At 33.5% G+C, this 12651-nt stretch overlaps 1 protein-coding gene across 4 annotated transcripts in view; it reads right to left on the bottom strand.

Moving 5' to 3' along the window:
* LRP1B (LDL receptor related protein 1B) overlaps positions 1-12651 on the bottom strand; it is a 1941900-nt gene that overhangs the window by 477258 nt on the left and 1451991 nt on the right. For all 4 annotated transcript variants that reach the window (XR_013518953.1, XM_078327882.1, XM_078327883.1 and 1 more), the window contains exons 36-37: positions 10478-10612; positions 9773-9902 (exon numbers count right to left, since the gene is read on the bottom strand). Coding sequence is in view for 3 of the 4 variants with exons in the window: in XM_078327882.1 (XP_078184008.1) it covers positions 9773-9902; positions 10478-10612 (265 nt within the window). In the remaining variant the exon portion in view is untranslated. The remainder of the gene's footprint in view (positions 1-9772; positions 9903-10477; positions 10613-12651) is intronic.

Below are 12651 nucleotides of genomic sequence, written 5' to 3'. Positions count from 1 at the left end.
ATCGAAGTTTTAAAGGGAAACAGGATTAAATGTTATCCTTTTACTTCAGATATATGAACAGTTGTGAAAAGCAAAACTAATTGGAATTAACCATTTTCTCGGGATTTAAAATTGTCTTCCTTGACTGCTAAACTGTTTCCCTGGAGCTCAACTTTGAGTTGCAGTTTTTGCAATAAATGTGCCATTTCTTCCTACTTTATTGCCTTCCCTAAGTAGGTATGATTTAGATCCTTTGTCACATATGATAAATAAAACCTGAGATAACCAAAAAATGCTCATGCTGGCATAAAAATGAAGATCAGGTAATTCTCTTATGTCAGCAGTTGGCCTTGGTCAAGAAGAGAATCGAGAATGTCATTGTGTCCTCTCCTAGCGTGGGGGTCAACAGTGGGTTATCCTATCTGCAAAAAGTAAAAAAAAAAACAAAAACAAAAACAAAAAAGAAAGCAAAGTAAAAATCTTAAAGACAAACAATAATAGTAGGTAGCCTTTACATGAGCATATGCTTTTAATTTGACAAAAGATGCTTGTAATTTCCAATCTTAACCACATTGAGATACCATCTCACGCCAGTTAGAATGGTGATCATTAAAAAGTCTGGAGACAACAGATGCTGGAGAGAATGTGGAGAAAAAGGAACACTTCTACACTGTTGGTGGGAGTGTAAATTAGTTCAACCATTGTGGAAGACAGTGTGGCGATTCCTCAAGGCCTTAGAAATAGAGATTCCATTTGACCCAGCAATCCCATTACTGGGTATATATCCAAAGGACTATAAATCGTTCTACTATAAGGACACATGCACACGAATGTTCATTGCAGCACTGTTTACAATAGCAAAGACCTGGAATCAACCCAAATGCCCATTGATAATAGACTGGATTGGAAAAATGTGGCACATATACACCATGGAATATTATGCACCAATCAGAAATGATGAGTTTGTGTCGTTTGTAGGGACATGGATGAATCTGGAGAACATCATCCTCAGCAAACTGACACAAGAACAGAAAATGAAACACCGCATATTCTCACTCATAGGCGGGTGATGAAAAATGAGAACACATGGACACAGGGAGGGGAGTACTAAACACTGGGGTCTATTGGGGGGAAAAGGGGAGGGCCAGTGGGAGGGGGATGTGGGGAGGGATAGCCTGAGGAGAAATGCCAAATGTGGGTGAAGGGGAGAAAGGAAGCAAAACACACTGCCATGTGTGTACCTACGCAACTGTCTTGCATGTTATGCTCATGTACCCCAAAACTAAAATGCAATAAAAAATTTAAAAAAAAAAAGATGCAGTAGAATCGCTTAAATCATACAAACTGCATACCTTATAGGACAACATGTTCCTGGCTCCATCTTCACATCATAAGTAAAATAAGATAATATTGCAAAAGTTTGAATATATTTTATGAGTAAATAAGTAGACATTTTTTTATCCCCTGAGGAATAAATGAAATATAGGACTTTCTCTTTTCCTGTGAGACTTTCTTCACATTTTCTTTTTTTCCATGTGAAGTTTTGTTTGAGAAAGTGTTACAGGCCTATCCCAAATCATTTTTCAAGTCATAAATATGTTGCTATTGATGAAAGAATCCTGTAATACAAAAAGCACTAAAATACAGGTAGCAGAACGCTGTGCTAAAAGGATAAAAATACGGAACCAGTCTACCCTTGGACACTACAGCACTTTTCAAATTTTATGTTGTTATTGTTGATTTTTTGGTTGATTCTCAAACTTGTTCTTGCACTGCACTCATGCAATCATAAACAAATATTTAATTAGATATCTATTATGTGCTGGGAGTTGATAATACAAAATAAATTGGATTTAGGTTCCCTCACAAAGCTAACTGTTTAATGGCAGAGGCAAATGGGTAAATAAGTATCTGAGAAAGATGCTGATTAGAAATACCTAAAATTTGTTAGTCTCTTTAAGTCATAAATTTAGGGGCTTCAACAATGAAAATGTTGAAGTGTTGTGGTGAGAAATGTAATCTTTTCTGTAAACAACTTGAGAAATATATATATTTTTCTTTTAGGCCAAATAAAGATATAGGTCATTTGAGTTATTCTTTGTGTTTAAGCTTCAACATTATTTAACTTATTTTTTAATTTGTCTCTTTCTTGGTCTCCTATTCTTAAGTTTATAGTTGAGTCTTTTTTCATTTACTACATTGTAATTTTGAGTAGTTATATAGGAAAATTACTATGTGTATGGATAGCACACACTGGAGAAGCAAAAATTATTCACAAACAAAACTATATATATATGTGTGTGTGTGTGTGTGTATATATACATACATATATAATATTCCATAGCACATGACATTTATTATATTATATTGTAGTTAATTTATCATTTTATATATGTATTTACACCCTGCCTCATTACCCCTCTTCTCATTTAAACAAATACTTAACATACACATGCACATATATATATATATAATATTAGCTTGTTCACATTTATGATTTTCTTGCATAAATCATGTTTATGCACTTTTGTATATTCAATATATATTTGATATTTTCCTATAACCACAAATTTGCCAAATATCTAACATCTAGCCATCTAGAGCCTACACTTCTAGAGCTCATGAGCTGACTTAGAGTTATCAAAATATTATAAAGAAGTTTTAAATTTGTTCCATGTCTTGCAATCTATCTTACCTAACATTATTCCTATGGTAAATCCAATTTATTTAATTTCCTTTATATATATGTTGCCTTGCTTTAAGATGTAAAATATACTCTAAGAGGTGGTATTAAACTACACTACACTGTTGTTTTCTTAACAGGTGTTAAACTGTCCACCAAGACCTTTTACATATTGGTGAACATAATGTAAAAGTATATACATAATCAAAGACCATATGATGATATGTACTTATAGAACAGCAAGATCCCATGTCAATATGAATGTTTGCCATGGAAAGAAAAACTTTTCAGCACATTATTCACAGTCACAGAAATATAGAGCTAAGTGAATAGAGGAAACATACATCTTGGTGCTTAAAAGGAGATAAAACAATATTACAATATGTTTGTTTCCATTAGAGATTATATGCCATGGGAACTTAACCAAAATTCTTAACATCATAAGTGACTTCCTACATATCTTTTGTTGTTAGTGTTAAATGACTTTTTAGCATGAAGAAAATTATTACACTTCAATTTTTACAAAGCAAGTGATGCCAGAAATAGGAGGAGGAGGAGAAAGAGGAGGAGGAGGAGAAGAGTAGTAGTCAATGATGGATGAAAGAAACTGATTTTTTAAGTTTAGCTTAAAAAATCAGTTTCTTTCATCCATCATTGATGTACATGATTCCTATTTTGCATTTGGCTACATTTTTAAAAAGCTCAAGTCTCTATTGTTCAAAAACAGAATTCATGCCCACTTTTCAAAGCATGTTTATATTTTGAATTCAGCTAATTCACTCCATTATGGCTCACATTTTCCCTTGGCAATACCATCTGCCAGGTTTTAGCTTCAAACAGAATATTAAAGTACTGTACTGTATTCCTATGATATAAATTTTGACACTTAAATGTTTGTGTAATATTATCTGGAAATTAAGGTTTGAAGAATTTTACAAGACTCTTGATTTTTAAGCCTTTTATTGTCTCTCTAAATTCAAGACAATAAACACATGGAAAAAGTATAGGGAGACATGTATCCATAATAATTCCAGGTAGTAATAAATATTTCCTGGAAATAAGCTTAACATTTAAATGAGTGTATCTACTCTTAATTATGATCATGGAAAAATATTTATCCATATAATATAATTAATATTTTAAAAATGCTTTTAAGAAGAAATAAAGGTATACAGAAAAATAATATTTAAATATGTCTACATATGTCAAAGATTTCTTGTTTTGTAGACCCAAATGCAATTCTGCTTTTGAGGACTCAAAATTAAGAAATCAAAAATATTTACTGGATCCTCCTGCTGAGTCACTGCTAAGCTTGTAGTTGCAATAAAGAGAAATAAAAAATGTGACAAATATCTAGAGCAAAGAAATGAGAAGACTTGCTGACAGATGGAAATAGGTGATGAAAAAATACTGGAAAATCTGAAGTTTCAATCTCTTTTGTGATAACAGAAAAAAAGATGCCATATTTAAGAAAGGTAGGCAGCAGATGAGAGGGAGGCAGACATGTTACATTTTAGTGACAGCCATTCAAATAAATAACCCTGAAGGATATCAGAAATATAAATAAAGGGATAAAGATAATATTTTATAACTATTTTGCATGTATTTATTTATATTTTTACATCCAGTATATTTGCATGATTTACATAAAATCATAAGATTAGATGAGTTTAAAAGATAAATATAATAAAAGAGAGAACGGCACACAAAGTCTTAAAGGAGAAGAAAGAGAATCAAATATAATGCTCACAGAAGCTGTAAAAGGGGCCTCAGATAAAACCAGAAAATGCAGGGTCAGAGAAGGCTAAAGAAAAAATTGAATTCTTGGATGGACTATCAATGGAGAAAACTGTCCTGGAGAAGGCAAATGGCATAAAACCTGCAAAAAATATAAAATAATAATCTCTGGATTTGACTGCAAATAAATCTAGAAATTTCTGTATACTAACAAGCTGAAACTCATTTTAGGAGTTCAATGATGAGACAATAGATATCGATCATTATTCTGAGAAGTTGAGAAGAAAACACGTGGAAAGTAATGACAATAGTAATGTGTTCTCTAAGGAGAAGGACCTGAGCCTATTTGAAAGTAAAAGGGAAAGGCTTCATTGAAAGGAACAAGTTAAGGATGATGAAATAGAAGAGAATGGTTTTTGCATGAAATGTCTGAGGAGACATTTGTATCCAGAATAAAAGTAGAGAAGTCATTTTAAGGAAGAAAGAAAACTTTCTCCAAGTCTATACTCACTTAAACGTTTACAGCATGAATCCACATATTCCATTTTCTTTTACTGAATTATCACCTATCACAATTACACACCGTTTATTTATTGCTTTACCACGGGCTGGCAGCTTTTTCATCTTCTCCTTCCACTGCTGACATTCTATGGAACTTTATAACGTATGAACACCCCAGCTCACAGTACGTCATTTTTATTGCTCCAGGGACCTACCTACAATCACCCTCTCTTAATTTATAGAGCTGTGTTGATCACTCATGCCAGCTGTACCTTATCTCTCTACTCTTAACCTGGTCTACCCTTGATTTCCCATTATTCATTCCATCACTAGCTTACAGGCCTCACCTCCAGATTGGTAATTCAAAGTTAACCCATTACAACTGCCAACTTTGATCTGTTACCTTTTGCTCCTTCTTGTGCATTATAATTCAATGTCATATAAAATTTCTGCTTATGTTCTATAAATCCATTCCAGCTGGTCTCACATTGCTTGAAAATTCTCTGATTCATTATGGTGGAAAATATTTACTGCAATAGCTTCAGCAAAACTTAACCTATTCACTTAAAGCTGCTAATCTTAGAAATGTAGACTAGCAGCTGTGACTTTCTTCAATTTCATGAATTTAAGCTCTAAAATACATTTGATCTCCACATTCTGTCTCTTCTTTTACTCTGTCTCTGAAGAGGAAGAGAATTAGCACCATCTCATTTAATCCTCCCAATTAACTAAAGGATATAGGCATTTGAGACCAAGAAGTATAGAAATATCACAAAGGCAAATGTAAAAAGTAAATGTTTAAGTGGGGCTTCCAAACTGTAGTGGACACTGTCATGCTCTATAGAAATACCCTCAGATGCTGTTTACCATTTCTGAGCTCTTGAATGACCTTTGTCCCTAACAGCTCACACGGACAACTTTCTTTGGAGGATTATCCTTGAGCCACTTGAATCTCTTCTCCCACAAGTGCAGACATTCAGAAATTTGGGGGGTGTCTGTTTTCCCAGAGTGGCCTTTATCCACTGGCTAACTACTTGGGAATCTGAATACCAAGTTCCATTACTGTGAGGTAAAGTTTACACTCTAGGGTGCCCCCAGGAATCAGTCTGAGGCCAAGATTGTGTTCAAAGTTAAATATTTGTCTGATATCTTTCTTCCCCTTTTTGACTATCTATACTTCTTTCAGGTCCTGAGTTGCCTTCTAATTCTAGAATCTCTTTCTGGGATATCTAGCATAAAATACAAATCTTGACTCTGCTTTCTGTCTCTGATTCCTCCTTCTGTGCTCTATTGTTTCTTCCTTGTCAAGCCTCCTTGTATGCTCCCTGGAATTTGTCTCCCCTTTACATTCATTTCCATCCTCTTCCTTCCAATCAGTTTTTTTCCGTTTTGCCTATGAATACTTGCAATATCCCCATACTAAGAGAAACTTTATACCCTACAATCTTCTCACCTTCTATTTCTTCTCTTTCCCTTTATTATTCCAATTTCTGTCAGTTTATTCTGTAAATGCTAGTTCCACTTTCTAATTATTCCTTTATCCACTCTTTATATTGACTTCTGTCCTTCCTCATCTTTGACACTGATAAATATATGCAACACCATTCTGATCACCAGTTCCATGTTCTGTTCTCTGCTTTTTCTCTCTCCTGACTTCTTCACTGCTAGCACACTCTTCTTCCTTAAATGCTCTTCCTTTGACTTTCACAGTTCAGCAATTTTCCAAAGACTCAAAATTGCTAGGTTATTTGTTCTTTTCTCTCTCTCTCTCCTACTCATTCTATCCCCTAACTATAAGCATTCTTCATTTTTGTTCTTAGACTTCTTTTTTGGATACTTTTTCTTGGAAAACCTCATATACTATCACAGTTTATTATAGAGTCTGAACTCTGTTGGAATAAGTAAGAAGTGACTTTATATTTATCCAACTACTGATTCCATCTAGCTCTCTCCAAACTTTGCTGTCTCAGAAAGATCCCATAACTTCACAGCCAATTACCATTAAATGAACAGTATCATGCAGTTAAGACTGATTTTAAAGCACTCTCTTCCCTCTCTCCAACATTGCCCTGACTCCTTTTGGCATTGGGATTTGCAGTGAAAAAGATATACAATTATTTTTTTCATTTGCTGCTCTTTTTATTTTAGCCTCCCCTTTACATATTGTCTATAGTTCTCTCCATTACTTGACCTGAGGACAAGGAGACAACACTTTTCTCTTATCCACAAGGATGATCAATTAACCATTCTTAAGGATTCTTTGGCCGGGCGCGGTGGCTCAAGCCTGTAATCCCAGCACTTTGGGAGGTTGAGGTGGGTGGATCACGAGGTCAAGAGATCGAGACCATCCTGGTCAACATGGTGAAACCCCGTCTCTACTAAAGATACAAAAAATTAGCTGGGCATGGTGGCTTGTGCCTGTAATCCCAGCTACTCATGAGGCTGAGGCAGGAGAATTGCCTGAACCCAGGAGGCGGAGGTTGCGGTGAGCAGAGATGGCGCCATTGCACTCCAGCCTGGGTAACAAGAGCAAAACTCCGTCTCAAAAAAAAAAAAAAAAAAAAAGGTATAGGGAGCTCTACCAGCTATTATATGGACCCAAGTTGTCTTCCAACCACATCACCTACTCTTCCCTACATGTACCTCAAGTACCTATACTCTTGCTGATGGCTTTTGCTTTGCCACCATCAAATCTTTAATTATTCTATTTCTTCTTATAATATATACCTACTGCATCTCAGAAACCACCTTTTCCTTCAAGTCTCCTCGATAAAGTTTCTACTAATCACTATTATTGCTGCTACCATCCTCATTTTTACTAGCTGCTCAAATTAAATGCTATCAACTTTGCATTAAACCCAAGATAATTTTATACTGATCTTCTAAAACGTATTACTTCAACATGACATTTGGATATGAGCTTTAAATTTGAGTCTGATCAATTAGTCTTTTACTGTGCCTGAAAAAAAGTCTTTACAAAGTGACACAATACCTTTAACTGAAATGTGTACTTGTTTAAATTTTCAGTTTAAACAGAAAACTCATTGTGAATAGTTGTAGCATCTTATTCATGCCAGCATACTTCACATTATCTGTAAGTGTCTTTCATATGCACTAGTATTTTGTCAAGATGTATTGAATTGAAGCCCAAGGATGACATGGAGCGATGCTGACATATTCTTGGCTCACAGTGCCTAGCACTCAATAAATGTTCATTGAATAAAATGATAAAATGTAGAGTATATGAAGATTCTTTTGCCTAATTTTCTCCATCAAGCTAGAATCAAGTAGGTATAGTCATATGGTAAGATAGATATGGAGCGATAACAGATACTTAAGAAAAAGCAGTTCTGTAATATCAACTCAAGGTTCTACAATGGGTTTGAATAACAAATGAAAAGGCAATCTATAGATTGACATGTAGCAGGAAGAGGCTTGTTAAATTGAGCTGTATGAATCTATAATAGGCCAGACACAAGAGGTTCTGTACAATATAAATGGACTTATGGCAACTGCGAAGCAAATAAATTCTTTATTAGAAACAAACTAAACGTTCAATTCCAGTGTACCTATGGGATTGCATAGCTTTTAAATTATACTCCTTCTTGTCATTAGAATAATGATTCATAGTCAAGCAATTGGTCAAATTTTCTCTTTTAAGGATATAATAATTTATTACAGCCAGGCACTGTGTCTCAATTACAGCCAACACTGATTGCACCACTGCATCCAGCCTAGGCAACAGAATGAGAGCCTGTCTCTAAAACAAACAAAAACTCATATAGCTACTAGGCAAATGAATAAATATTAGTACAAATAATGTATAAAGTAAAAGTGCTAGATGCTATGGGATCATATAAAAATCTAAACTATTTTCAAAGCCAAGTAAGGTTCAATAAAATTTAACAAGATAAAAATAAAAGAACATTTTCGGGTAAAAGAAAGAGGTTGGCAAAGGCTGGAAGTGGAAGAGAAAAAGATGTATTTAAAAAGCTAAGAAAAGAACAACAGAGATTGAGAAAGGAAAAAGACAATAACAAAAGTGTCCGACTGAAAATTATTATATGGTCTGATTAAGGAGGATCATAACAGAAACTTTGGACTTTACATGTAAAGCAATAGAAATTCCTTGAAAGATTTTAAGTAAGCAGATGTATACTTTTAAAAAATCACTCTAGGCTTTGGTGAGCTTAGGAGATCAATTGGGATGTTATTGCAGTATACAAGGTAACATGAAATTTAACTAGAATAAAAATAAAGATAGAAAGTGGTGGACTGACAATAGACATTTAGAAGAAAAGCTAAGCAGAACTTGGTGGTAGAAGAAATTCACTTCAATTTTATATATGTACAGTTTGGGTGCTTATGAAACCGCATAAAAATATCAAGACAGGTAGTTATACTTATTTAGAACTCAAAATAAACAAAAAAAAGAGTGAAAAAGAAGGAGAAGAAAACAAAAGTTTGGGATGAACATGTTTGAGAGTGATAGACATATATATGAACATTGAGATTTTAGAAATATTTAGAAATATGGAGGCCTATCAAATGGCTATTTTACTCACTCAATAAATAATTAAATGCCTAATTACATAAACAATTCTAGGGAAGAGCTTTAAATTGAGACTCAAGAATCATGTTAGTGCCTTCATTTGGATTTACACACATATAAAAGAAATATATAATAAATGTGACTTAAATATATACTATAATATATGAACAAAGTGAATATAAACACTTTTTCTGCTTACGTAAGATATTCTTGAACTTTGGCTCAGATGTTACAGCTAAAGGTAATTATTAAATTTTTTTTCAATAGAACTTAGACAACTCACTTAAGACTTGGAAGTTATATGTAAATCTTAAAATTACCCTTTCTCTGGGTGCACAGCTATAGATCTTGGTTGATCCAGGCCTTGGGAAATAATTACATAACGGAAAGAACCATTGAGTCTTGCAACTTCAATTAAGTTGAAACCATGATCTGTCCAATATATGTTACCTAGGAGAAATAATAGAGGTGTTTATAATACAATCATGAGAGAAAAATTACATAATTGTTATGACTAAAATTAAATTTCTGAGCATTCACATAACTATCAAGAAACTGTTTACTTCCTACATTCTTTTTAAATGTGTTTCCTAAACAGAAAGCTATAAATAAACTAATATGCAAATACTTTCAAATCCTAATTTCACACATCTATGATTTAAAGCATATAATGATATATTTACATGGTAAAAATAAGTTGAAACTTCTTAAAAAAGAGACCTATTTTAACTTTCTAGTGACTTCAGGCAAAAGAGAACTTCTAATACTTTTGTTTACCTGCCTTATGGAGCTCTCAGGAGATTTGGGCAAAGTTAACACAACATGATGTACTTCTACATAAAAACACTTATCCAAAGGCTCAATAGCATTAGGAGTAAAGCCAAAAGCAAAAGAGACTATTACCCCTGTGGCTAGAAGTACAAAACAAAAAAACTGTTACAAGTTAGAAGAGATTTTTTATGAAACAGTTTGATCCCCTAACAAAAAAGATGTGCAACAAAAAGAGAAAAAGCAATGGACTATACCAGCAATCCAGTCAATAGCTATCCCTTCCACTCTTCCCAAGCCATTGGTAACGATGTCTTCTTTCCAAGTCTGATCTCTTTTAGCTCGGCTAATTTTATTGAAGCCCATGTCTGTCCAGTAGATGGTATCATTTTCTATGGATAAGACACAGAAAAAAAAATACACACACACACTATAAAAGGTATCAATATATGTGTTAGTATTATATTGCAACAATATATTTTGGGATATCATCGTACATTGGCTAAATTATAAGTATTCTTCAGGATTTTACTTATATAAGTAGCATAAATTGACTAATATACTAATATAAATAGCATAAAATAAAGCATGAAAATAACATGAAATAACCTATATTTTAGTCAAATGATATTTCAAGTATTTTTTGAAATGTTATAGAAATAATCTATTGTATTGTTTATTTTTATCAATTTTTCTACTTATTTGAATGAATAAATTCTTATCCTGAGTGAATTTGCAACCTTGATTCCAAACCATGTTATTTTGGATCACAATTTTTCTCTTTACAACTATACCTGTGTCTGACTCTTCAATTAAAGAGAATGCTACTAGGGATAATCAACTCAACAAAATTCAAAGTAGAGAGAGGACAGAAAAAAACATAAGAGCATTTCAACTATATAAGAATGTTTTAAGGATAAGGCCATCCAGAATGCACAAAGTTTAAAAATGCCTTATCATCCAATTATTCCTTCTAAGGTACTAGTTCTCAAATGTCAACTACAAGACCCTTACATTATTTTTCAAACTCTCATTTTCCAAATGGGCTTAAGAATACTTGAAGAATTGTTCTATGGGATCACAGACACTTTAAATAAGAGTGCTTTTTGAATATTTGAATGAAAAGTGTGTCTAAAGACTATAAATGAAATATATGTGTATGCATATGCATAAAGGGTAGTAATTATAGACCAATGATTTTAAACACAGCCACCAGAAAGACACTGGGGATGAATCATTAAATAATAAATTTGCCAGCAGCTAAGTAAGTTTTTGTGTTGTGACCTACATGGCCATTTGAAGAACAAATCCTTTAAGACAAATAAAATTTCCCTCTGGCACACTGACAGAATATGGAAATAAAGAAAATGCAATTAGTATAATAAAGCCATTTATCAGTAAGCTTTGGGGTTCTGTTTCAAATGAAATATAGTCTTTAACCTCTTCAGGAAAAGATTCTAAATAGTTTCTGTTCTCAGCAATGGTTAAGTCAGACACACAATTGTTAGAGGCAGAGCAGGGACACCGTATCCAAAGATGTAGCTGGAAAGGAAAGATTTGTTTAATTTTCCCGTTTTGTAAAATTAACAATTAACATTTTTTCCTTATTGAACTAGGGAATCAATCAACAAAAATAAGTCTTATTTTTGCATAAATATTAAGCATTATATGTTGAGTCAAATTTTAACTAGAGCATTAAATATGTCATGGATAAGGACTGCATCTTCCCTAAACATTAGACCCATATGTCCAAATGTCTCTTGTATTTCTCTCCTTGTGTGTAGATAAGGCAATCTTGATGTACGATGGAAAATTCTGAATGAAGCATGCTTCTCTCAATGTCTTCTGCCTGACAACTCCCCTTTCCATGGTGGTATGATATAGTTGGCACCTCCATCCACTGGTGTTTCTTGGAATAAAAACATCAGATTGTCCTGATTATGTTTGCACATGTACCACATCCAATCAAGCACCAGATACTCTCATATTTAACCCATTATCAAGTATTTTTGTTCATTTTTTTCTTCTTTCTTTTGCTCCTGTACTTCCCTTTCCACATAAGTCTTGCCTTGCCACTTAGAAAAGTATAGATACAGAGTTAGTTTTAAAATGTAGATGAGTTGAAATGAAGAAATTCCCACAGGAAAAAAAAAACCATATATAAATAAGAATTTCTCCCTGCCATCTCACACCAAACTCTATAGTCACTTCCCCTTTCATCCAAGGTAAAATTAAAGTTCCTTCCTCTCAGTTTCATAATCTACCAACTCTCTCCAATCCTCCCTTGCTTAATTTTCTTCTACTCTTCCCCTTACTTACCCATCTCTAGTAATAGCCTTTCCTGTTCCTAAAACATTCTTCAGTACAAGATTCTTCACATTATTTTTTTCTTTTTGTCTTAAATGTTTTCCCCAAGATATCTCAGCTATCT

This window comes from Callithrix jacchus, chromosome 6 (assembly GCF_049354715.1).
Source record: "Callithrix jacchus isolate 240 chromosome 6, calJac240_pri, whole genome shotgun sequence".
Lineage (NCBI taxonomy): Eukaryota > Metazoa > Chordata > Mammalia > Primates > Cebidae > Callithrix > Callithrix jacchus.
Note: the sequence above shows the minus strand (reverse complement) of the source record. Positions and strands in the feature narration are given on the sequence as shown.